The following is a 27,698-nucleotide window of genomic DNA, read 5'->3' on the forward strand; positions in this document are numbered from 1 at the left end:
TTAACTAGTCTTGGAGGGCGGAAGGATAGAGTGATCAAAAAAGCTTAACGATGGAGGAAAGGATACCTCTTATAGTTTTGAGCGGTTACTAGCATGCGTTTCCCTCCAAATATAGTAAAGCTTTGAATTGGGTGGTAGTTATTTTCAGTTGAGAGGAAAGGGCTAGTGGGGGCTGGGGCTGGGGCTGGGAGGAGTGTGTACGATTGAATGATCGTGTGACACGTGGACTATAGTACCACTCCTTTAGGGAGGTGGGTGGTGGGACCATGATTGGTGCTTCGCCACGTTGGACTGTGGTGGCAGATTTGTAAATACGGTGGGATTTGGTGTTGGGTTTGTCGGTTTCCAAGATGACCCTTAAATCTTGAGAATGTTTACGAGTCCATTAAGAAGATAACTCGGTTGCTCTTGCAGCCGAACCCTCTTCTTATGTGGTTTGAGGGGATAGGTATTAGATCGCTCTAATCGGGTGATATGTATCAGAATTGACAGAGGTTGATCTGTTTCGGGGCGATCACGTATCAGTGGATCAGTACAGACTACAGAGTCTGCATATGATAAGGTGAAAAAAAGAGTAAAACTCTGATTTTGAAAAAAAAAAAAAAAGGGGTAATAAATCTGTTTGATCCGGCCTAATCCAGGGCAATCCGAATTGGTATCTCCCGATACCAATTACTAGAACCATGATATCGAACAGAGAGGGAGTGAGCTGTGAAAGGGAAACGTAGACGAGCACTAAAAGAGACTTCCTATCACCATTTGCATTCTTTGTGTGCGTGTGTGTGTGTTTTTGGGACTGGGGGTGGAACTTCCCCTGTACTTTAATTGATCACTTGATGCCTTATATCAATCTAACTAATTATTATACGTGTCGGGCTCAAGCGTTGGTCGATTAATATTCGTGCTTTTCTTAGTGCAGCGAAGTGCCCCAATGATCGCTCGACTGTGACTAACCAAATATTATGACCAACCAATAATTGATCATTTATAGCCTGTTTGAGCTCATTTATCCCAATTATAGCCCGCTTAAGGACCGTTTATGCCTGTCTAAGGCCCAATTAGTCAATTAGCTTGTCTAAAGCCTGATTAGCCCAATTACCTCGAGCCCAATTATGGACCGGTAATTGATTGATTGAATAGAAAAAGTGTCCATGCCATAGCCTATTAGACCCAATTACCTAAATGGACATAAACGGTGGAAAACCTTAAATTGGTGGGGACGAATTAGACCCGACCAAAACTGATTGAGCCCAACTAGTTGACATCTATTATAATATTTCTATTTTCTTAGTGTTACGTTTAAATTTAAAATTTACTTATTTAATAATTTTGTATTCTATTTTTACCAAGTTGAATAATATCTCAACATATTAGAGATAAAGGTAAAAGCAACTTATCTTACACGTATTAATGCAGCAATGAATAATTGAGGAAGGGAAAACAACTCAAATCATATTTATAGATAATTCTTTGGAAAAAAGGATAAAAAAAAATTTATAGATAAATTCTTAACATCTATCGAAAAAGGAAGAACCTCTCATGGCCAATTTTCTTCTCCCTTTTGCAACATCTTCACTACTCCCTCGCAATCAGTCCAAGTGGTGGCGATTGTGAGTTCTAATCGCCTTCCCTAAGACAACCGCTTTTTTATTCTTGTGTGTTCCTTGCATAGGAAAATTTTAAAGATTCACATTCACACTATCCATTCAGGAAAATTTTAAAGATGCATGAAGATGAATCAAAACATCCATCACACACAATTACACAATTATCTTTGGGTAATGGCCCTTGTTATTTAGGCCATAGGAAACGTTTATCTAGGATAGTGTTTTGCATGTCTTGATTGGTGTGTTGTAGAAGGTTGAGGTCACACACCCATCTGTTAATGTTTGATAAGACAATTGTTGGCTCTAAGGGTATCCCTTGCTTTACAAAGATTTTCTAGCTCTTGTGAGTAAAATCTAGCCTCATGGGTGACTAACATAATCCCACTTTATAGGTGTCAAGAGAGCTTGTGGCTTATAAGTAGGGGGCCAACCCCTTCTATGTGTCAACGTTTTAAAATCGTATGTACTCTAAGCCCGAACCGGACAATATCAAATGGGCACACTACTACTCTTGGGCCTTAAATTGGTGATGTCTATGGGATCCTCTGCTTGGGTAGGTAAAAACTAGCAAAGCGCTCCCTCAACAGGGGGCCTCTGTTGTGGCTAAAAACTAGTCTTAGGGGGTGACTAAGATAGTCTCACATTGTTCATGTGTCAAGAAAGCATATGGCTTATAAGCAGGGGACAATCTCTTTTAGGTCGACACGTTTTAAAACCTACAATCTCCAAGCCCGAAGGGGATAATATCACATTGGAACACCGCTACTCTTAGGCCTTAATGCTAGCCAACCGAATAAAGTAACATGTCATTGCAAAAATCAATAGGAAAAGATAGAAATCAGATTTGGATACTTGATTTTGGTCAGGTATAGAGATGAGCATTTTCTTATGGTGGTACCTGAAAGGTTTTCAATTCTTAACCCTAAGATTTTGATAGGGACGTGATAGAGGAATGAAAGGAAATAGGAAATAGAGAAATTAGGGATTGAGATAGGGAAAAGAGAGTGAGTTTGGCTTAATAGGAGGTAGCCCACCTCTTGGCTCTATTGAGGAAGCCAATATCACATTTCTTTTAAGAGAGAAAATATAAGGTAAACAAATCAATTTAGTCTCCTCTTCTATTCCTTATTTAATAATTTCAAACATATATCTATCTATCTATATATATATATATATATTACACATCCATGATTATATAACTATCCTACCTCACCCATGTTTCCCACATAAGCACCAAACTAATCCAATAATAAAAACCAACTGAAGAAGACAACGTCCTACACTCCTATACCCACTAAAGCACAATATAATAATAGACTAATATATTCTAAGAAACCTATAATGACCCAACAACTCCACTAAGAGACGATTGGCTTCATTCCTTCTTTCTTGACTTACTACCCCTACACGTATCATTCCCTTCCCCTGGAATTGTCCTTGTCCTCAAGAACCACCATGATTCCATATCTCCGTTTAGTTACTCCCAAAGGACTTTTGCTGGTGGCAGATTAAGATGGAGAGCATTCTTCATCATGCATGGTTCAAAGGTGAAGAAGATAGTGAATGATCTATTTTGCGGTTTCCTTTTATTCTTCTCCTTCTTCTTCTTCTTCTTCAGAGGAATGAGAGAAAATAGAAAATTAGAAATTGGGGATGGAGAAAGGGGAGAGAAAATAGGGAAAGAGAGGGGTTTTGGCCAAATAGGAGTTAACCTACCTCTTGGCTCTATCGAGGAAGCCAATACTTCATTTCTCTCAAGAGAGAAAATGTAGGGTAACCAAATCAATCTCCTCTTCTATTCCTCATCTAAGAATTTAAAGCATACACATATCCACGATTACATAACTACCCCACCTCACCCATGTTTGCCACATAGACACCACACTAACCAATAACAATAACCAACTAAAGAGGACAACGTCCTACACTCTTACCACTAATTAATTCTAAAAAAACCTCTAACTACCCACAAACTCCACTAAGAGACGGGTTGGCTTCATTCCTTCTTACGTGACTGACTACCCCTACTAGCATGCACGTATCATCCCCTTCCCCTTGAATTGTCATTGTCCTCAAGGATCACTAGGATCCCATATCTTCATGGAGTTACTCCCAAGGGGCTTCGGGTGGTCGCAAATTAAGATGGAAAGTCTCTTCTTCATTATGCATGGTTGGAAGGTGAAGAATGTGGTGAATGATCTATTTTATGACTTCCTTTTCTTCTTCTCCCCCACCCTCTTTCTCTCAAATACTTTTCCAACAAGTGGTATCATCCAGATATATGATGGAGGAGTTTTCTCGCTTGTATGGATTGCTCTCTAAGGAATTATTTTATCAACAACGGGTTCACTCTCCATAGAGGACAATCAAAATTTTTGGGGATGGAATGTTACATACATGAAAAATGGTGTGGTGTGGCAAAGTTTTATTGAATAGGATAGTATTATATTTACTTTTAACTTTAGTTAATTATGGTAGCATTGTATGTGTGAAGTAGTTTTTATAGGGAATGTGTTGTGGGAAGTAATTTGAAGTGGTTGATTGAGTAGGAAGTTTTAACCACTTGTAATTCTTATTTAAAGAAGATAATGGAAAGAAGTAGACTTTGGATAATATTAGTTCCTATAATTTCTCTCTTGAGAGAAAAGAGGTAATGGCTTCCTCAGTAAAGCCAATAGGCCGACTACCTCTCAATTAGCAAGGCCTCAAGCTTGGACCGTAAAGCAATGTATCTCTTTTAATTTCCTATTTTATTTCCTTGTTTATCTCCTCCCATTTTATCTCATATTTTCTCTCAGTTTTACTTACCTTATCAACATCCCAAGACGGGAATCGATTATGACAAATTATTGCAGTCTAGATCCTTTTAGAGACATGACAAGAAAGGAGGAGAAGCCAGTCAGTCTCCTTTCCTGCTGACAGAGAGGCACAAATCCTCAATTACCAAGGACTGAAACAATGGTTTGAAGACCGTTCTTTATAAGTTTTCAAAGAAAGAATTAAAACTTTGGGTGGAGTTTGGATTTCTGAAGTTGACACCAAAGAAGGTTCCTAGAACACAAGGACTGAAACAAGCGACAAGGAATCATGTAATTGGCTGCAATTTTGATGATTATGATGCCCTTTCTAGATTGGAAACAAAAGAGAGTCAACTAAGGGATGTTGCTCAGTTTAGAAATATGATTGATTCATGTCACCTATTAGATCTTGGTGTTAAAAGACGATGCTATACCTGGAGTAACAATGCTTGTATGGGAACGGTTAACATTTGAATCCGTCCTGATAGGGCAATGTCGAATCAAGCACGGAGAACTACTTATGGAAATGGTGTGTTCTATGTTAAGCCTACATTGGGTTCTGATCATAATTCAATTGTTGTTGATTCCACCAGGAATACTATGAGGGGACAATGCCTTTTCGCTTCGAAGCCATGTGGCTTCGCCGCCAAGATTGCCCCACCACTGCCTTTATAAAGCTTGGTCCACCATTGCTTCTGGAAATGTTAGCCAAGTGTTACAACAACAAAAAATTAGCCACTGGAGTCCTATTTTCCAACAATGAAATGTTATTGTTTTTGAAAATATTCAAGCTCTCATGCAGGAGGAGATAGAAATGCTCAAAGTCAGCCCTCCACTAATGTTTCTATTGCTCAGGAAAAGGAGTTCTCTGCTAGTCTAGATGAGGAATTATTGCGCCAATAAATTATATGTAGCATCAAAAGTCACAAATTCAGTGGATTCATAGCAGCGACCGAAATTCCGCACTCTTTCATGCTAAATTAAAATTGCCTACTGGCCACTGGTAGCTGGACTTCCTCAGATAATGAAGTTGTGGATGTTCTCCTTAATCACTAGTGAAATACATTTACTTCTCAACCTACAAATGAAAATGCTCGAAATAAGGTACTGTCTATTGTCTACCCTGTAGTTGATGTTGATACTAACGTATATCTCTGTTTCATTCCCACTCGAACTTGAAATTAAAAAGGATCTATTTTCTATGGATCCTCTTAAGCCACCTGGACCAAATGGACTTCCACCAATTTTTTATCAGCGATTCTGGGATCTAACTCACCAAGACCTTATCAGCTTCGTTAAAGAGTTCATCTCACCTAGAAATTTGGCTTTTGGATATGAATGACACCTTGATCAATTTCATTCCAAAGGTCCCACACCCTGAAACAATTGATCATCTTCGGCTGATCAGCCTATGTAGCATAGTCATGAAGATTATCACCAAGATCATTGCATCACGACTACAATCTATTTTGGAGCAGATTATTTTACCATCCCAGTCGGATTTTATCCCATCTCGACTAATCTCTGATAATATCTATGCAACCCATGAGCTCTATCACTATATCCGCCACAGGAAAAAGGGAAAGATTAAATTCTTTGCTATGAAGTTGGACATGCAAAAATCTTATGATCGCATGGAATAATCCTTTGTTGAACAGATGCTCTTAGCTTTGGGTTTCTCTACTGCTTGGGTGCAGTTTGTGATGAAATGCATGAATTCAATTACTTATAAATTGTTGGTAAATGTTTCTATTTGCATAAGCATTTCCCCTACAAGGGGAATAAGACAAGGAGACCCCTTGTCACCTTCCTTTTTTATCCTCTGCGCCTAAGCTCTTACCTGTGTGCTTGATAAGGCAGAATCTAATGGTTTGATTTCTGGTATCAAAGTCCATAATTGATCAAATCCAATGTCTCACTCTATTCACGGACAACTGCCTTATTTTTTTTAAAGGTAAATCTCCAAGAAATTCATAAGCTCAGGAATTGTCTGTTGAAAATATGTCCATCAAATCTATAAATAAATTGTATATTTGCAATTATGATTGCATGACATTGAAGGGCTGTGGTAGTCCATAAGTTTTCACCTTAAATTTTTTCATGACTGGGGGCAGAACTGGGCATTTTGTTCATATGGTCATCATATTGTATGTGCTCATGAATGTTGATTCAGGGACACAACTATGAGTGTACATATTGTGTGTACATTGAATTTGATCAAATAGGAATCTTGAATGGAATATTGTCAGTTGTTGAAGAACAAGATTCCTTTTGGTAGTCTTTGATTGATCTCTAGACCTGAGAGGTCCTTATCGTTGCAGGTAAATATTATGGGTTTTGGTGTATCACTGGTTGATGTCCTTCAGACTATATATATATAGATACACTGGATTCATAATGCTTTGGCTATGGGCGAAAGAGACACTCAACACAGGATACACTCCCATTTATTTGAGGAATATCAAGAGAGAGTATCTAGACATGATTGGATGAAATTCCGAATCCGATTCACATTTTTCAAAATGTTTACAAAATTTTCTCAAAATTATTAATACATATTAATATTTAATTTAAAATATTTTTGAAATATTTTAAGATACCCAATCGGAAGTTCAGATTCTCTGTGCGATATTTCGACAAACCTGGGTCATGACAGTTTTATTTCCATGCCCGAAGGTTTGTTATGTGATATTGTTGAGTGGAGAGATTAGATCGATATTTGACTACTACAACTCTGGAAAGAATAAAAATTATATCCACTCATATTGTACTTGTTGGTATATATCTTTGAATGATAATTATTGACATTATCTGATCGGTAATTATAGTGGATTTTTCGATTGGGATCATACCTCTTCTCAGTACTGGTGGTTGAAGATTGTACGTACAATGATTTCATTATAAGAGAAATATTTATTAATTATTGAAATATATATATATATATAATAATTGATATTAGTTAAATATGAGCTGATCCGGTAGCCGAAACTGTAAGACTGCGAGAAAGAATGAGTAGATCATGTTACCCCATATTATGGACACCTCAATCATGAGGTGTCATTATTATAAGTAAAATGTATTTTAATTACCTATGTAATTGACACCTCAATCATGAGATGTCATCATTATCTTTTGTTAATCTAAAAAAAAATAATGGTGGCAATCATGATATTAAAACACTTTACCTTTTAGCTCTATATATGTTTTTCTTTGGATTCTGAGATTAAAACAGAACAGTAACGTATTACGGCATCGGCTTCTCTTTATTGTTTTCTTTTTATTGAAAACAATAAAAAATGGCTGAACTTATTGGAAATCACTATGTGTCTTGGCTACAGTACTGAAGAAGGGCTATCATCCTAAGGAGGTGTTGCACTTGTGACACTTGAGGTAATGATTCTCCCACCCCATGAGATGGAATTTAATTAATTCAAATCTCTATCCTAGCAAATGGTTGATCATGTTTTCTAATATGATTGGAAAAGAAATTCTTATTTATTTCTAGACCCTATTATGCCAACATTGTCTTCATATCTTTTGTGCAGCCAGTGGTCAGTCTTAATTTGGCAAAGTCATGTATCACCTTTAGTCCCAACACACCCCCTCGAATCAAGAGATGGTCCTCTTGGATGCTTAAAATCAAATACAATGATGGGCCACAAAAATATCTTAGTCTTCCAGTGGAAATTTGAGCTTTTACAACTCAGGCTTTTAAAGATATTGGAGATAAAATCAGTAAAAGGATTCAAGGCTGGAAATAATTGTTATTGTTTCATGCAGGAAAAGAGGTAATTGGTCAAATCTGTAGCACTCTCTATGAACAACTATACAAAATCTCACTTTAAACTATCGATTGCTCCTCATAATCAAGTTTAAAGAGCTACAACTGATTTTTTTGGGGGGGAAAAAAGGAAAAAAAAAAAAGCAAAATCAAGTGGATTTCATGGGATCAGCTATGTCGATCCAAAGATTATGGAGGTTTAGGATTTCGGGACCCCCACCTCAACAATCAAGCCTTGTTATTGAAGATGGCAAGGCTTCTTTGGCGTTTTCCTGATTCACAGTGAAGCAAATTCATATAAATAAAATCACTTCCCCTCCACTCCATTAATAGAATAACTAATTATGTTTCTTAGTCTACACCTATTGGTTAGTTTGTTAGACTTCTTGTCCACTTAGACCACTTGTATCCACGTGTATTTGTAACTTAGCTAAGACATTATATAAAGAATTACAGAGGTATCTCACAGCATGTGAGAAACACTTCACTCATGCTGAATTTTCTCAATTCTCTTCATGGTATCAAAGCTCTCCAAGAGAGAACCTCTCCCGCATAGTAATGGTGAAACAGCTTCTCAAGTACTTCAATGGTGATAGCAACTCCAATGATCTGTTACTGTCCTTCCAATCTGTAAATTGAGTGGTAATCTTTTTACTTAAACTCAATTTAATCTGAATCGGTTCTTTCTTTTGGTTCTTTCTTCTGAATTGACTCTAGTATTGTTAATCTTTGATTTCTCCTTCTCTGTTAGATCTAGTTGCAGATCTGATAGATTCTTTTCCTGAATCTATTCTTGATATTTCTTTGAATTGTTAGATCTAGTTCCAGATCTGATAAATTTCTTTACTAAATTCAGTCATGAGATCTTTTTGAATTCTTTCTCTGTTAGATCAATTTGATAGTTTCTTGGTGATTGTCGTTCTCTGAGTCTAGGCTGTTTATGAAGTCCAGAGGCAGCATCCCTCTTCATCCACTGCTCGTCTTGAGATTTGTTTGGTCACCCCCTCCTCCAAGTTGCTTCAAAGTCAATTGTGATGCATCATTTCCTCAAGGTGGAACCTTTGCTGGTGTAGGTGTTGTTATCATTAACTCTCAAGGCTTTGCAATTGCTGCCATATCTGATGTCATCAATATTTCCAACATTCTTCGAGGGGAGGCAGCTGTTGTCCGCTCTGGTCTACTTCATGCGTTAGCAGAATGTTGTGACCACATCTTGATTGAGTAAGATTGCAAAGAGCTTATTTCATTTCTTACGAAGGCAACCTCTAACCCTCCACTAGATGTTCCCCCATGGTTAGAGATACTTAGCATCTCTCCACCTACTTTAGTAGCTGCTCCTTCTCTTTTCTTCCAAGGTCCCTCAATGCTGTTGTTGATACCTTGGTCAGGAAGGCCGTGTCATCTGCATGTATAACAAGCTGGCCTTTATCCACTCCCTGGCTCGTCCAAATTTCTAATTGTGACTCCATGCGTTTTTTCACGCAATAATCAATACTCTTTTACCAGCTAGAGGGACAGCAGAGAGAGGTAAAGACATGATTTTGGATACAATAGGACTTTTAAAAAAGGCCCCCAAAATAGTTACGTAGAATCCATTCGCTGCCAGTAATCAAATCTGAGACCTGTTACAACCCTAAATATGCACCTTCCTATCTGGGTCGATATAAATATCCGGCCAGCTAGGGAGCCAGGGATCAGTCTAGTTGTTTTTATCATGGCCATCACACATTCTCCAGCAAACAATGTTATTCCTAGTCCAAGAGCATTTTATAGAGCCAAGGACTGAATTAATTAGAATAGCTCTACCTGCTAGGGATAACATTGAGGCTTTTCCAGGATGCTAATTTGCTGAAGTGGGCTTAGAGAATAGATTGAGCTAGCTCTCGGGCTATGGGTGGGTGAGTACTGAATAATGCTACCCCTTCCAATCCAAGTCTCCATGATATGTGCTTTCAGTTTTCATAAATCCATGTCAACTCCTCAATGAGATAAAGTGACGAAAATACCTTCCAACTCCACCCAGTGTACGTAGCCGTTGATGTCCTAATGAGCCTGCCAGCCTGCCAGCCTGCCAGCCTGCCGAGAAGCTCGCCTTCTTCAGTTACTCATGGCATTGGCAGCCAAATTAACCAATGTTATATTTGGATGTTCTTGGCTAAAAATGGAATATTGTAGGACAGGCATAATTCAGCCCATCTAAGTTTATGGAAGCAGCAGCATGACCCCTGCGCCCAGACTGCCCTATCACTCATTAAAGACGGAAATCCCACCCTTGTTTATGCATCTGCGTGCACTCCCATTGGCCTCTGCGCTGGTTTAAGGGCCACACTGCCTTTCATGGAACCTCTCCCCTAAGTTCATCCCAATTACAATGCAAGAGGGAATCCCAGCACAGTAAAGTTATCAGTATCGTCAGTACTCGATGCCTATATCAAAGCAGTGGCATCGATACAAGAGAGTATGAAATTGTCCAAAAACCAAGGTATCTGTTTTTGAGTAAAATTGTTCGATCCAACCTGATACAACAGTGATGATGAAGATGATGCAAATGTTGAATCTCTGTATTCATCTGTTAAATCAACTCCCCAGAGACTTTGTTTGCCTTTGCCCTTTAGATGGAGTCAGATTCTTTCATTAGCCAAAATTCACATTATCAATGGTACTGATACCGATACCTAAGACCTTGAGTACTAGCAGTCCATCCTAGTATTCCAATGAACTCTATGAATGGCCAATAAATATGCAAAAAGAATGGAGTTGACAATAACTGCCATAAAGCACAATTTATTGAATCAGAATTCATTAGATGACAGTTATTGATGGAGTTCGGGCCTTTCCTCTAGCACTAGGAGAGAAGAATGAATGGTGCATCACAACCACACAACTTACGGAGAATTTGGGAAGCTCAAGGAAGAATTCAACATGGCTTTCAAAAAAAAAAAAAAAAAAAACTGATGTTGAACTTCTACCAAAGGAAATAATTGGAAGCCATTCCCTTGTCATTACTGAAGCATACATTCTCAGTGTTGTTCGTGGCATCTTCTCACTCTGATTGCACTGGTTGAATAGAGGGTGATATGCTGCTCTTTTGTGAAGATTTCCCAAATACATTAAGAACTTTCATTCGATGCAACTCCCTCCCTGCAATAACAGAAAGACAAAGTGAACGGAAGTTATGAAGCGAGACCGGATGGATGTGCCCTTCAGATACTGTATACAGGATAAAGCAGTAACTTAGATTGAGACATCCAAACTTCATCCACTGACATGCTTTTGTGATATTAAGAAACAAGCAGAGGATTGGGATCTACCACTAAATGGGAATAATAAGTAGGTCTAAGCTACCCAGTTGATCCTTAGCAGCCAATCCATCAGAACTTATTAATGGGTCATGGAATATTCAGAAAACAATATCAGAAGTCCATAGTATGGAAGGGTAGGTCATCCGATGAAGTTGATTTTTTTGTCCATGAGAAGATAGATATACAGTGCCCGATATATGGTTAACCTATGCATGTGCACCATGTTATCAGATTCATATTCCTCAATTAAATAAGATCAAGGGAGAACTTGGGTCTTAGTCCAATGAGATACTGCACATTCCTTTTGGTTCCGTTTGGTTGCAATGGAATTTGAAGGGAAGGGAAGGGAAGTGAACTATTTCAAACCTAAAAAAAAGAGGAAAATTTTGAAATCATTAACCAACATGATTGTAAAAAAAAACTAACTAAATTTCTTATCATATTTAGTAAAAAAAAAAAAAAAAATTAGATGTCACTTTCAATTTACTTCTTAAATCCAAGGGATTTAAATGCAAAGCAAAGTGAAATTTAATATCCAAATATGGAATGATTTGGAGTTAAGTGTTCACTTCCTTCCCTTTAATTCCCCTTGCAACCCAACGGAGCCTTTGGTGCTTATGCTTGCATGTATGCCAATGCCAGTTTCTATCCTAAACATATTGAGTTATTAAGCCACTCCTTAGATGGAATGCCATCTAAAGATGCCACTGATTCTATAATACCGACCATAAAAACAAGCAGGTTCCTGTCATAGTGCAGCCAAATGAAAAGTACAAGCAATCATGCACAATAACATATGTTTTCTGTAATGAGGTCAATATTATATACTAACTTGGGCTTTCTGTAATAAAGCTCAAAAAAAGGATATCCACCATCCATCGTTTTCAACAGACAAAAGTTGTCACAATAAGAGAACCATTGGTATACCATAAAACAGTCAGCCAATGAGAGATGGGCGCATGTCCCAGGGATAAGATGGTTGCGGTACCAACCACAACTGGTCAGCTCCAAATGACCTAAACCTGTGCTCGGGCCATTATCTACCGACCATGAGTCTGGCTAGCGTTTGTCAACCATGTGTCTGCCTAGCCTCTACCAACCACAAGTCTGCTCATCTCGGCCAACCACATATCTGATTGACTCTACACATTCACCTTGAAGACACCATCCCTGCCGACCAGGTGTCTGACTTATGAGGATCATCTCAACCACCCACGAGTCAGTTAGATTTCCTCTCAGAACATAGGATGGTGATAAATAATCGTTATAAACCTAACTATGGTCTCTAGACACAACCATAGTTAGGTTGACAGTTATTAGATCTATAAGTAACCATGGTTAGGTTAACCATTATGAGATCAGCCACCATAGCTAGGAAAGAGACCTGCCCACCAATGGCGCACGGATCCACATCAGCAGAGATGGCGACTGGCCATCCAATGAGCTAGAACACCGACCAATATATAAGAAGTTAGAGAAATTAAAGATAAGGCAATCCCTCTAAGCTCTACTTCTCCTTCTTCCTTTCCTAACTCCAGTACTGATTTAGGCATCGAGCCTCCTTCCCGAAGCACTCCTCCGGTCCAGTTTCTCATCTGTTGATTGCAGGCCTTCACTGAGCAGGAATCTGTAATAACAAATTGACGCTGTCCATGGAAAAGGAACGAGAAGCCGTCGACGCAAACCTGAGTGTGCCTGAGTTGTAGAAAATGACCAAAGGGACGAGAACGTATACCAAGAAAGCTTCGACACATCAACCTGAATAGCCACCGCTACTACCTCTAGATAACCCACAAGAAGTCAATGAAGAGTTAGAACAAGACCCGGTGGTGGAGAATGGAGAGCCATCGGTGGGAGGACCACAGTCAGGACTCCATCCGACATCCCCTTCGGTGGTTACCACGGAACAGTTCAATGCACTTTAGCAAGAGGTGCAGTTCCTGGCACAAGTCATGCAAGACGTTTCCCTGAACCTCAGGAAGGCTCCCCAACCAGAGGATCCTAGCCACCTCTGCGGACAGCCTCCTAACCACTGGAAGTTGGCTCCCAGCCAATCGGATTCCACCGATAGCAGCCCTGAACAGCAGAGCATGACCAATCAACCAGCAAGAGAGGAGAACAGAGGTCGGCAACCACCTCGGCATGCTAATTGCGCCATCGCGCCCCCGGAGATTCACCCGGAACCCACCACAAAACCTCCTAGGCCCACTCAGCAATGGCAAGAAGCACCAAAAGTGGAGATTGATTGGAAGCTCAGGGAGTTGTGGGCAAAGGTGGACAGGGCCCTGGGAACCAAGGACAAGATGGAAGAAATTGGCGTGTTCGGTGAATCGCCGCTATCCGATGAGATAATGAGAAAGCTGCCCCCAACAAGGTTTAAGATGCCAACCTTCCAGCTTTACAAAAGGATAAAGGATCCCTGGGAACACCTACAGGCCTTCAAGTCGATCATGATAGTCCAGGGGGTCTTGGATGCAATCCCTGTGTTATGTGTTTCTAGTGTTGGTCCAAGGACCAGCAACAACATGGTTCCCTTGGCTTGAACCAGCTTTGGTCCACAACCTCAAGCAATTCAGTAAGAAGTTTTTGGAGAATTTCATAGGTAGCCGAACACAGCACAAGACCTCGGTGAACCTGATGGCTCTCAAGCAACAAGGGAAACTCTCCAGCACTTTGTACACAGATTCAACCTGCAGAAGTTGGAGATCAAATATTTGGACTCCACGGTTGAAAGCCTCGCCCTACTCAACTTGAAATTCTCTATCCAAGAAGGCGCCCAAAACTCTATCTGAGCTTCAAGACAAAGTCCACATGTCGTGGAGATCATGGCCAACCACAAAAGCTCTGCTGGAAGAGTGGTGCAAGATGAAAGAGGGTATGGGGATAGAGACAAGAGGCCACAGTTTGATGATCATACAAACTTAAGGAAGGAGTACAAGAACTACACCCAACTAACCCATCACCAATCACAAATCTTGTTGCAAATCAGTAGGGACGAGAAGAATAAGCTGGGGGCTCCAAGGAGAATGAAAACTCCCGTGGAAACTCGGGACCAGCGAAGATATTGCGACTATCATCGAGATCATGGCCGACCACAAAAGCTCTGCTGGGGTCACCGACACGAAGAGAGGTGGGCACGAAGATGAAAGAGGGCATGGGGATAGAGACAAGAGGCCATGGTTTGATGATCATACAGACTTAAGGAAGGAGTACAAGAACTACACCGCACTAACCCAGCACTGATCATAGATCTTGTTGCAAATCAGTAGGGGCGAGAAGAATAAGTTGGGGGCTCCAAGGAGAATGAAAACTCCCGTGGAAACTCCGGACCAACGACAATATTGCGACTACCATCAAGATCATGACCATACAACCAACTAGTGTTGGGAACTCCAGAGTGCTATAGAAGACCTGATAAAGAGGGCCTACCTGAAGACGTTTGTTGGGGGACAGGACAAATAGAACCACGACAATCAAGGCCGAGCAGAAGGAGGTCAGGATGATTGTCCAAGAAATGAACACAGTGTGTACCAGCTAGAAAACAGTCGAGAAGACCGACCACACAGGGATAGCAAGGGCGAGAAAGAAGGCGTGACAAAGCGCCTCCTCCCAACAGGGACAACCGACCACGAAGGAGAGAGGAAGAGTCTCATGTCAAGGTCATATCAACCATCAGCAGAGGGCCAACGGTTGGAGGAGACTCATGCTTTTGAAGAAAATCTTATGCTAGGAGTGTATACTATGACGAACACTCTGCGAAGAGACCCAAAACCGACCAGGCAATAACCTTTAATGATGATGACCTGCACGGAGTAGAATTCCCTCACAACGATGTTGTTATCACCCTAAGGGTAGGTTCCTTCTTGGTTGAAAAGGTCCTGTCGACAATGGGAGTTCCATTGGCATACTTTGCTGGAAAACGTTTAAAAAGATTGAGATTAAGGAGACTATGCTGAAGCTGGCCAACGCCCTACTATATAAGTTTTTAGGGGCTGCAGTGAAGCCAAAAGGAATGATCGAGCTACAAATCAGAGCAGGGATTGTTGAGTGGCGAAAGGCTATGATGGTGAATTTCCTGGTGGTAGACACTCCCTTGGCATATAATGCCATACTGGGCTGACTAGGCCTTTTTTTTTTTTTTTTTGGATGAATAAAAATATCATTGCCAAAAGAGAAGAAAATGAACTTACCATTTGAAAATGAAGTTCCCAACTGAGCATGGAGTGGGCGAGTGCCGGGGATACCAATAAGAGTCAAGAAAATGCCTGAAGAAGAAACATAAGTCAGACGAGACCCTCAGCATTGAGGTAGAAGACCACACAGAAAAGACAGAATCAAAGCATGAGAAACTAGCCAAGGAATTAACACTTATAAATCTGGTAGAGGGAGATGATACCAGACAAGTTCAAATTGGCATGTCATTGACAGAAAGGGAGAAAAAGAGGTTAGTCGACGACATACTCACCTGGTTAGCTACAAACATGTCAGGCATCAGCAAGGACGTTATTGAACATAGCCTAAGTGTAGATCCAGCGCACAGGCCAACCAAATAAAAGAAGAGGGCGTTTGATCCTGACATAGGGCTATTGAGGAGGAGGTGGACAAATTGCTGAAAGTTAGATTTAACAGAGAAATCTCATATCCAGAGTGGGTGGCAAATGTGGTTATGGTAAAAAAGGCCAACAGGAAGTGACAATGTGCGTGGACTTCACTGATCTTAACAAGGAATGTCCCAAATATGACTATCTATTACCTAGTATAGATCTCATAAACGCTACTGCAAGCCACAAACTAATGAGCTTTATGGACGCCTATTCTGGCTACAACCATATCAAGATGCGTAAAGCTAACCAACCGAAGATCACCTTCGTCATAGACAAAGGAATCTAGTGCTACGAGGTTATGCCCTTCAGGTTGAAAAACACAAGCGCAACATATCAAAGGTCAATCAGATCTTCAAACCTTTGATTGGGAAAAATATGGAGGGATGCAAAGATGACATGCTCATCAAGAGCAGGAAGGTAATGGACCATGTCAATAACCTTGAGGAAGCTTTTGAGGTCCTTCGAAATTAGAACATGAAGCTCAACCCAAGCAAATGTGCTTTTGGAGTAACCTCAGGCAAGTTCCTTGGTTCATGGTGTCAAAGAGAGGAATTGAAGCAAACCCAAATAAAATCAAGGCCATATTAGAAATGACCCCATCGAGGACGATGAAAGAAGTACAGAGGCTAAGGGGAGGTTAGTAGCTTTGGGTCGATTTACATTCAGTGCAAGGGACAAGTACTTACCTTTCTTCCACACTTGCAAGCTAAGAAGTTTGAGTGGTCAGAAGAATGCCAGACTGTTAGAATGTATGTAATAGGGGTACTTTAGGAATTGTTTTTACGTTAAGTTGTCTTAATTTGTATTTCATTTTTTCTCTTTCACCTCCCTTAGGGAGGAATATGTAATTTCCTAAAGATATTAGTTTGAAACTAATATAGGTGAGAAGAGCCAAGATCTCTCTGAAGATTTGCCCTCATCTCTCTCTTTCTCCTCCTCTTTTCCTTCTTTCTTCATCTCTTCTCTCTTTCTCCTACATCTCTAATCTTAATCTTCTCAACTTCCAACTTGGTATCAGAGCTACAAGGAGTTTGAGAGTCGACTAAGGCTTCTTCCTCTTATTCTTTGAGTCTCTTTTGGAACCCTAGGAAAACAAAGGGGTCCAATAAAGGCAATACTATGTAAAGAAATTCAACAAGGTAACCTAATTGAGCTTTAGAAGCATTTTGAAGACTCTTAGAGGGAGATTGAAGCACTATCAGGACCTATTGGAGCTCAAACCAACATTTCATGCCTTGTCCAAAATTCTCTCTCTCTCTCTCTCTCTCTCTCTCTCTCTCTCCCCTCAAGCAAGTGTTGGGGATGGGGGCTAGGCCTGTAAGCATGGTTTTAAGTATCGGTACGTATCGTATCATATCGATAGATACGTATCTGTATCAGCCCTTACCAACATGGAAATTTTCAAGTCCTTTTGTATCGATATGTATCCTACAATACATACCGATATGCACCGATATGCACCATTCTTTATGAAAAATTAAAAATCAAGGTGAAATGTACGTTTCGGTATGTATCGGTACGTATTGGTATGTATCGACCGATACGGTGTGGTATGGTTATAAAATGGCCAATATGGGTCATTTAAAAAAATATATATATATATTTTTGAGGGGTTTTTGTTCCAAAGTTGCTGTCAGCCATTTTTCTCTCTAACTAAAGTAGAAATCAAGGTTGGGAACAAGGATTTTGCATTTATGGGACAACTACAAACCTTGGATTCTTAGTGCCATTCTCTCAATTTAGTGTTTATACATAATACATGTTATCTATCGCTTTTTTTAACAATTTTTTTTATACGAAAGTGTATAAAAAGTGTTTCCTATCCATTTATTTGCTTATCTTTAGCGTATCTTAGCGTATCTCCAATACGATACGATACCCTTCGATATGTATCTTAATTTTGGCCGATTGATACAGTGACACCGATACCGATACTTTAATCCTTGCCTATAAGTGTCGCTCAAGGCCCCTTGTTTGGCCATCCTAATCTGTGGTTTGAGATTTGTGGTGTTATTGGAACACAACTCAAATCTTTGCTTGCTGCCTAGTACCAACAAAACCTTTTTTCGCATATATAGTCTGAAATGAGTAATATTGTGCTCTTGGGTTGTTTTTTTATGACTGTATTCTATCTTATGATGCATATGTGTGAGATTGGAATGAAGAACTACAATTAATATTGGATTTGATTGGTTTTATCTCAAGTTTCATAGTTTTTTAGCTTGGTGGAATTTTTTTTCTTGGTTCTGAGAAGACAATATTTGGGTATTGTGTTGCCCTTGATTTGAATCTCCAACTGTGGTTGTTTAGGAATATCCACCCATCAAGTCTGATCTCACTGAACCTTTGGAAGCTACATCAGGTGGGCCGAGTAGTACCAATCCCAGCCAGATTGTCTTTGACAACCCCAACACTCAGAGTTCCCTTGTCAAGTTGGATAGCACCAACTATTTGTACTGGTCACTTTGTGAAGTTATCCTTGAGGAATTGAGAGAAACTTGGATATATTAATGGGGCTATCAAGGCTCCCGTTGTCTCTAACCCAGAATATCATAAATAGGAAACTGCGAACTCCATCGTCATGACTTGGCCCCTCTTTTCCATGAAACTTGAGATCATTATCTGGAAGGAAACTGCCAAGGATATTTGGGATAGTGTCTCTAATACCTATGACATGGTGGGTGACTCTGTTAAATTCTACCAACTCCTTCTGCAAGCTCTCTCTATAAAGCAGGGAAATAGGACTATCTCTGACTATTACAATACAATTGTAAGACTCTGGGAGGAGTATGATCATTATCGGGACCTTCAATTATCTAATCGCGAAGACAAAGCCAATGTCTATAGATCCCTTGAAAATAAGCGAGTTTTGATCTTACTAGGAGGGTTAAACTCAGATTATGAGCAAATCCAGATACAGATTTTGGGCCGGTCACCCCTTCTATCCCTTGATGAAGTGTGTAGCTACCTATTGAGTGAGAAGACCAAAAGAGGTGCTATGGATTCTGCTCCTCCACTTGAGCGATCTACTCTTTCTTCCACTGCTCATAGAGAATGGTGTGGAGGCGGCCGAGGCTAAGGGTCATCCCGTGGGGATGACAGGTATAGACCCCCACAGTGTGATCATTGTGGGAAAACTAGACACACTCGAGAGAGGTGTTGGGTGCTTCATGTTGTCTTAGTACAAGTGATGGATTTACTGGCGCACGTGGTGGCCGCCCAAGTGGGGCTATAGCCCATGCTACTATGACAGAGACTGATCCTCAAGGACCCTCATAGGTAGGTGCCAGCTCCTTCTCTAAGGATAATATTTCAGGTCTCCGCCAGTTCATGTCTTAGCTTGATAGCCCATCTACCTCACAAGATGCCTCAGCTTCGCCTATATATGTCACCACATCTGCACCTTCCACAACTCCGTCATGGGTTATTAACTCTAGTACCACTGACCACATGACTGGTACGTCCCATTATTATGATTATTTAATCCATTTGTTCTGGTAAGGATAAGGTTCGGGTGACTGATGGTACCCTCTCCTCTATTTCCGGTAAAGGCAGTATTCTCATTACTTCTTCTATTTCACTTAAATCAGTTCTTTATATCCCCCTAACTTTACCTTGAACCTTTTATATGTGAGTACGTTGACTAAATCTTTGAATTGTTGTATCACATTTTATCCTTCCCACTGTCTTTTTTAGGATTTGGTGACTGAGAGGATTATTGGCAGTGGACGTGAGGAGAGCGGACTTACCACCTTAAGCCGCAATTATCATTTTTTACTACACCACAGCCCTATGTGTGTGGTCGTAGTGATAGTAGTTCTATGAATTTTATAATGCTTGGCATCAACGTTTGGGACATCTCTCTTTTGTTGTTATAAGGAAACGATTACCTCATTTATTTACGTCTTTTCTTCTTCTCATGTATTTCATTGTGAACCATACACTTTTGCTAAACATTGTCGTTCATCTTCTCCCTATCATGGTAATAGATATGTTGTTCCTTTTCATATTGTGCATACTGATGTTTGTGGACCTTGTTCTACCACCTCCTTATTTGGCATCGATCATTTGTTTCATTTGTTGATGATTTCTCTCGTTGCACTTGTGCCATTCTTATGAAATAGATTAGTGATGTTTATGATGCCTTCAAAAACTTTTATAAAATGGTCTACACCTAGTTTGAAGCCAGGATCATAATTGACCGGTCTGATAAAGGGGGAGTACATGTATGGTGGTCTACAGCATTTTCTCACTGACAATGGTATTATCCATCAACATACGTGTGTTAACACACCCCAACAGAATGGGGTAGTTGAGAGGAAAAATCGACATTTGTAAGAAGTTGGTAGAAGTCTTTTATTTGGTATGCATGTTCCTAAAACCTTTTGGTCTGAAGTTGCCCTTACAGCTGTGTTCTCATCAATCGCCGGCCTAACAAAATCCTTGGGTCCCAAAACCCCATTGCACTCTTGTCTCTTCAGTCTTCAGCCTTTTCTCTTCCTCCCCGAGTGTTCGGTTGTATTTGTTATGTGCATGTTAACAAATCTTCCCACGCCAAACTCAATCTCAAGGCTCTCAAATGCCACTCCCCTGGGTATTCTTCTACTACCAAAGGCCATAAATGTTATATCCCTTCCTCTCGTAGGCAAAGATGTCACCTTCTTTAAGTCTGTGCTTTTCTTTGCTTCTCATCAACATCCAGGGGGAGAAAGGGAGTACAAGTGAAAAGGTTGTTGATGATATTCCATTTCTTACTCCCTTGCCTCTTACTCCTTTCTCTTTTGATATTGGGAAACATAAAGAGGTGGATGATGTTGACACTATGGATATTGTTGACACTAGTGGACCTTGTACAGAGAAGGCACCTGATATCGTGTACACAAAAAGCACAAAGAAGACCTGCTAAGAGTCCTTTTTGGATCCGCATCCTGAGTTTCATCTTCCTCAGTCAGGTAACATTTCTTCTCCTTCTGAGTTAGACCTCCCTATTGTTGTTCGAAAGGGTAAGAGAGCTTGTACTAATCCTATAGCCCAATTTGTTTCCTATGATGCTCTCTCTCCTACAGGTATTGCCTTTACTGCTGCTCTTTTTTTTGCTTCCATCCCTAAAACTGTTATTGAGGCTATGACAGACCCCAACTGGAAGCAAGCCATGTCTGAGGAAATGATGGCCCTTGAGAAGAACGACACTTGGAAACTGGTTGATCTTCCCAAGGGAAGAGTTCCAGTTGGATGTAGGAGGGTCTATATAACCAAGTACCAATCAGATGGTGCTATTGAGAGTTACAAGGCAAGATTGGTGGCCAAAGGTGCAGTCAAGTCTATGGAATTGATTATCAGGAGACCCTTGCTCCTGTGGCCAAACATAACTCTATAAGAGTTCTTTTATCTGTGGGGACAAACAGATTTCTGCCCTTATATCAGTTAGATGTGAAGAATGCCTTCCTCTATGATGACTTAGAGGAGGAAGTGTATATGCAGCCCCTCCTGGCTTCAAATTTGCACCAGCTAATGGTAAGGTGCCTCCTAAAGAAGGCTCTATAGTTAGAATATGAGAATGAGGGAAAAACAATGAGATGAGGGATGAGAAGGAAGATGGAGAAGTAGAAGAGGAAGAAGAAGAGAATCGATTGTATGGTGGAATAATGTGTTGAGTAAAATCTCACCCACACCAATATATTACCTTCACTAATATATTTACAAGATATTACACATACCTCCCTAAGGAGGAATAGGAAAATAAAGAAAATAAAACATAACATAACAAATCACTAAACTAGCCTTAGTGAAACATAACTAATATCTCTAACACTCCCCCTCAAGCTGGAGAATAAAAATCATGCATTCCTAGCTTGGACAGTAGAGAACTGAACTGATGATGAAGAAGACCCTTTGTGAAGATGTCAGTCAGCTGATCTCCAGCCCTCACAAAAGGTGTGCATATGTAACCAGTGTCAATCTTCTCTTTAATAAAGTGTTTGTCCACCTCTATGTGCTTTGTCCTGTCATGTTGCACAGGATTGTGGGCTATACTTATTACAGCCTTGTTGTCACAATAAAGCCTCATAAGTGCCTCAATATCAAACCCCAACTCTTGGACCAGCCTTCTCAACCAGAGAAGCTCACACACTCCATGAGCCATGGCTCTAAATTTTGCCTCTGCACTAGACCAAGCCACCACATGTTGTTTCTTGCTCCGCCATGTAACTAGGTTTCCACCTACAAATGTGCAATAACCTGAGGTAGATCTCCTATCAGAAACTGAGCCAGCCCAATCCACATCAGTAAAGCCTTCTATCCTCATGTGGTTGTGCTTGGCAAAAAGTAGTCTTTTTCCTAGAGAGGACTTCAAGTACCGGAGAATGCAGTAAACCGCATCCAAGTGTCCACTCTTGGGAGCATGCATAAACTAACTCACTACCCCCACTGCATAAGTAATGTCTGGACGAGTCAATGACAAATAGATAACCTTCCCAACCAACCTTTGATATTTCCCTGCATCAACAAGAGAAGAGCCAGCATCTTCCCCCAGCTTATGATTCTGCCCAATAGGAGAACTTGCAGGTTTGCAGCCTAACATTCCAATTTCTTTTAATAGGTCTAGAATAAACTTCCTTTAGCATATATATTTATGCCTTTCTTGGATCTAGACACTTCAATCCCCAGGAAATATTTTAAGGGTCCTAGATCCTTAATCTCAAACTGTTGGGCTAAGTAGTTCTTCAGATTGGCTATCTCAGCTCTGTCATCTCCAGTTTCCACAATGTCATAAACATAGACAATCAAAGCTATAATAGTGCCATTACCATGTATAGTGAATAGAGTGTGGTCAGCCTAACTTTAGGAATAACCATTCTTCAAAATGGCCTGTCAGAACCTTTCGAACCAAGCCTTTGGAGATTGTTTAAGGCCATACAGAGCCTTCTTGAGAAGACACCTTTCCTGCAGCTAAAGGGAACATGAAGCCAGGAGGGGTTTGCATATACACCTCCCCTTCTAAGTCATCATGTAGAAAAGCATTCTTCACATCTAATTGATACAATGGCCAATCCTTATTCGCTGCCAGAGATAGAAGGACGGGTATGGTGTTAGCCACAGGAGCAAATGTCTCCTGATAGTCAATCCCATACACTTGGTTGTATCCTTTTGCCACCAGCCTTGCTTTGTACCTCTCAATAGTACCATCTGACCGGTACTTGATTATGTAGACCCACCTGCATCCAACTGAAGTTCTACCCTTGGAAGGTCAACCAATTTCCAGGTACAATTTTTTTTAAGGGCCATCATTTCCTTAGTCATGGCTTGCTTCCACTTAGGGTCAAACATAGCTTCAGAAACATTCTTAGGAATAGAAGCAGATGAGAGACCAATAGTAAATGCAACACCTGTAGGGGAGAGAGAGTCATAGGAAACAAACTAGGCTATAAGATTAGTACAAACTCTCTTTCCCTTCCTAATAGCAATAGAAAGATCCAACTCTGATGAGGAAGGATATTACCTGACTGAGAAGGGTGGATCTCAGGAATTGGATTCAAAGAGGACTCTTGGCAGGTCTTCTTGTTCCTCCTTGTATACACAATGGTCATTTTTTCATTACTTGAACCTGAACCACCTTTGGATTGCTCACAAACATCAGTAATATCCCCTCTTTGTGTTTCCCAATGTCAAGCATAAAAGGAGAGATAGGCAATGGAGAAAGAAAAGGAATCTCATCAATAGCCTTTTTCATCTCCATTATGTTCCCCCTGAAAAGGATGCGGAGGAGAGGCAAAAAAGGGTGCAAACTCAAAGAATGTGACATCTTTAGAGAGAAGCCTTCATCTGGAAGAAGGATGATAGCATTTGTATCCCTTGGTAGTGGAAGAGTAGCCAAGAAAGATACATTTAAGTGTCTTGGGGTCCAGTTTAGTCCGAGAAGACTTATTAAAATGGACATAACAAATACACCTAAACACTTTGGGGGGAAGAGAGAAAGAAGAGGACTAAGGAAACAAAATGTCCAAGGGAGTTTTGGAGTCAAGAGTTGTGTTGGCATACGATTGATCAAATAAGCAGCAGTAAGGAAAGCATCAGACCAAAATGTTTTAGAAACATGCATGCCAAAGAGAAGAATCCTACTGACTTCCAACAAATGGCGGTTTTTCCTCTCAGCTACCCCATTTTGTTGGGGTGTTTTATCACAAGTTAGCTGATGAATAATGCCATGGTCAGTAAAAAAGTCTTGAAGACCACCATATATATACTCCCCCCCCTTTGTCAGAACAAATAGTTTTAATTTTGGTGTCAAATTGTGTACATACCATATGATAAAAAATTTTAAAGGCATCATACACATCACTCTTGTGCTTCATCAGAATAGTCCAACTAGCACGGAAAAAATCATCAACAAAAGAAATAAAGTAACAAAAACCAAGTAAAGAAGTAGTAGTAGAAGGCCCCCAAACATCAGAGTGCACAATGTGAAAAGGAACAGTAGATCTATTACCAAAATAAGGATAAGAAGAACGACAATGTTTAGCAAAAATACACGGTTCACAATGAAAGACATGAGAATTGGGAAAAGAGGTAAATAAATGAGGAAATTGTTTCCTCATAACAACAAAAGATGGATGTCCTAAACGTTGGTACCACAACATCACAGAATCCACAGAACTACTATCAGTCCGTCCACACACATAAGACTGAGCTACAGCCAAAACAGGTGATTGAGGTTCAAGTAGTAGAGTCCTTTCTCTTCACACCCACTGCCAATAATCCTCTTCGTTACCAAATCCTGAAAAATAAAATGAGAAGGAAAAAAAGTGACACAACAGTTTAAGGATTTTGTCAGATGACTCATAGATAAGAGATTACGGGCAAGGTTAGGAACATAAAGTATAGAATCAAGTGAAATGGACGAAGTAATAGGAATGCTACCTTTACCAGAAATGGAGGAAAGGGAGCCATCGGCAACCTTAACCTTATCTCCACCGGAACAAATAGAGTACGTATCATAATAATGGGACGTACCAGTCATATAATCCACAGCATCAAAATCAATAACCTAAGATGGTGCTGTGAAGGAGGCAAATGAGGAAACCTGTAAGGCAGAAGCTAAGGAATCTAGCACTGTAAAGGAAGAAGATGATGAGCCTCCCAGTTGAGACATAACCCTGCGGAATGCTGCAATGTCCTCCCGAGTAAGGGAACTGTGCTCTGACTGTGGGCTAGGAACAGACACTGTGTAGCATGCTCGGCCTCAACACTGTGGGCTCTAGCTCCCCCACTACATTCACCACGAGCACCACTAGTACCACCACGCATGCCAAGAGGTCGACAATGAAGCACCCAACATCTATCTTTGGTGTGCCCAGACTTCCCACAATGAAGCACCCAGCATCTATCTTTGGTGTGCCCAGACTTCCCACAATGATCACAATATCTGTCATCCCCACGAGGTGGGCCTTAGCCTCTGCCACAACCACTCCAATCCTTCTGAGAGCTAGTAGTAAGAGCTAACCGCTCAAGAGGAGCATGTGCCATGGCCACCCGCCTGATCTCCTCACTCTGCAAATAGCTACACACTGCATCAAGGGATGGAAGTGGAGACCAACCCAATATTTGTATCCGGAACGGCTCATACTCGGGATTCAACCCACCAAGCAAAATAAGAACCCGCTCCTTCTCAATTGTCCGGTAAACCTTAGCTTCATCCTCAGGATTGGACAGTTGGAGGTCTCTATAGTGATCATACTCCTCCTAGAGACTAATGACAGTGTTGTAGTACTCAGAAATAGTTTTCTCCCCTTGGTTCATGCCAATAACCTTCTGAAGTAACTGATAAACTTTGGCCGAGTCACCCACACGATCAAAGGTTTTAGTAACACTATCCCAAATATCCTTTGCAATTTCTTCTTCATAAACCTTCTTCCAATCTCAGGTCTCATGGAAAATATCAGCTATGTCATAACAGTAGAATTTTCAGCCTCCCACTTGAGATATGTCGGGTCATCCAGGGTAGGAGCCTTAATGATACCTGTTACATACCCTAGCTTTCCCCTACTCCACAAGGAAAGCTTCACAGAATGAGTCCAATCCAAATAGTTGGTGTTGTCCAACTTCACAATAGAGATCTGAGTATGTGGGTTATCAAAAACCATAGGAGTAGGAGGAGCACTACTTGATGCACTGGCTGAAACATCACCAAAGAGAGCTCAAGTCCACTTTCTTCAGACATGATGTGGATGAGGAGTTCCAAACACAATAAGGAGTCCACACTCTACCCAAAACCTTTCCAGATACTCAAAGATAAATCCCACAAAGTGTAAAGGAAACCAGATCAAAGCATGCTTTTAAGAGAAGGAAGATAGGTCATTACACTCCTTAAGACCCAAAAAATACATCTCACAATCTAGCATAGCATAAATTAACCATCAACAGATTTTGGAAGCCAACAGGGACCAAAAGCAGAGGAGGCGATACCTGAAATCAGGGAGAAAATGAAGTTGTGAAGTCACACCTCTCTTCCCTTAGGACTGACAGCCTAAGGTCCTTGTAGAGGGGCCTTGGGCGATTCAAAAGGGAGAGACACCATCCCAAACAATGGCAGGATGAGAGAGAAAGAGGGTACAAAGGGAAGCTGGCGGTAGTCATTGGTGAAAAAATCCTCAATAGCTTCAATCCTTCTAAAAAACTCCTTAAGGTTTTGCTTTGACCTTCTTTCAAGCTCATCTCATAGACTCTTCAAGTATTTTCACATAATGATCTCTTCCTTGGAACTCCTTTGTAACCTAGGGTTCCAAAGAGAGAAAAATAGGAGGAACTTGTAATCCGACTCTCAAACCAAGATGTTGTCCCCTGATACCAAGTTAGAATATGAGAACAAGGGAAGAACAATGAGATGAGGGATGAGGAAGAAGATGGAGAAGTAGAAGAGGGAGAAGAAGAAAATCGATTGTATGGTGGAATAATGTGTTGTGAGTAAAATCTTACCCACACCAATATATTACCTTCACTAATATATTTACAAGATATTACACATACCTCCCTAAGGAGGAAAAAGAAAATAAAAAAAATAAAACATAACATAACAAATCATTAAATTACCCTTAGTGAAACATAACTAATATCTCTAACATCTATATGGTTTCAAGCAATCACCAAAACCTTGGTTTGAGAGGTTCAGACAGACCACTAGATGCAGATTAATAGCCAAAATATGCTTGTTTTATTAGAAATAAGCCTAAGGTTGGGTTATATATATGTTGGGCCTTCAGTCCATGTGGTTTTGAGTGTAATGGGCTACTTTTATGGGCCTAAACTAGGGGTTCTAAGGTTGCATACGGGATTCACAGATTTGTTTCCTTTTTATTTAGTTCCCTTTTTAGACGGGGTTATTTAGTTTCTAATTTCAGTACCTAACTAGTTTCTAATTTTCAGTCATAAGTTAGTTTCTAATTTCAATAGTTGTATTTTCCTAGTTTCCATTTTCAGAATTGGAAACTAGAGGAGATTTTTTTTATTTAGTTTCCTATTTCAGTTTTGGAAACTAAACCTAGTTTCTATTTTGTAAACTCCCCATCATTATTATAAATAAAGGAGAGCTCTCATTAGTAGAGCAACGATTT

At 40.3% G+C, this 27,698-nt stretch overlaps 1 protein-coding gene and 1 long non-coding RNA gene across 13 annotated transcripts in view; one reads left to right on the forward strand and one right to left on the reverse strand.

Moving 5' to 3' along the window:
• Window positions 1-8,662: 8,662 nt before the first annotated feature.
• On the forward strand, window positions 8,663-9,695 carry LOC122074019. Its single transcript, XR_006138943.1, has 2 exons — window positions 8,663-8,828; window positions 9,120-9,695. It is a non-coding gene; the product is annotated as an uncharacterized LOC122074019 (long non-coding RNA).
• Window positions 9,696-10,943: 1,248 nt separating this feature from the next.
• LOC122074017 overlaps window positions 10,944-27,698 on the reverse strand; it is a 40,688-nt gene continuing 23,933 nt past the window's right edge. For 11 of the 12 annotated variants that reach the window (XM_042638796.1, XM_042638787.1, XM_042638797.1 and 8 more), the window contains 2 exons: window positions 15,679-15,753; window positions 10,944-11,327 (listed from right to left, as the gene is read on the reverse strand). In XM_042638796.1, coding sequence (XP_042494730.1) covers window positions 11,230-11,327; window positions 15,679-15,753 — 173 coding nt within the window. In that variant the 3' untranslated portion in view covers window positions 10,944-11,229. The remainder of the gene's footprint in view (window positions 11,328-15,678; window positions 15,754-27,698) is intronic. The other variant, XM_042638798.1, reaches the window with a different exon arrangement.

Source organism: Macadamia integrifolia, chromosome 3 (assembly GCF_013358625.1).
Source record: "Macadamia integrifolia cultivar HAES 741 chromosome 3, SCU_Mint_v3, whole genome shotgun sequence".
Lineage (NCBI taxonomy): Eukaryota > Viridiplantae > Streptophyta > Magnoliopsida > Proteales > Proteaceae > Macadamia > Macadamia integrifolia.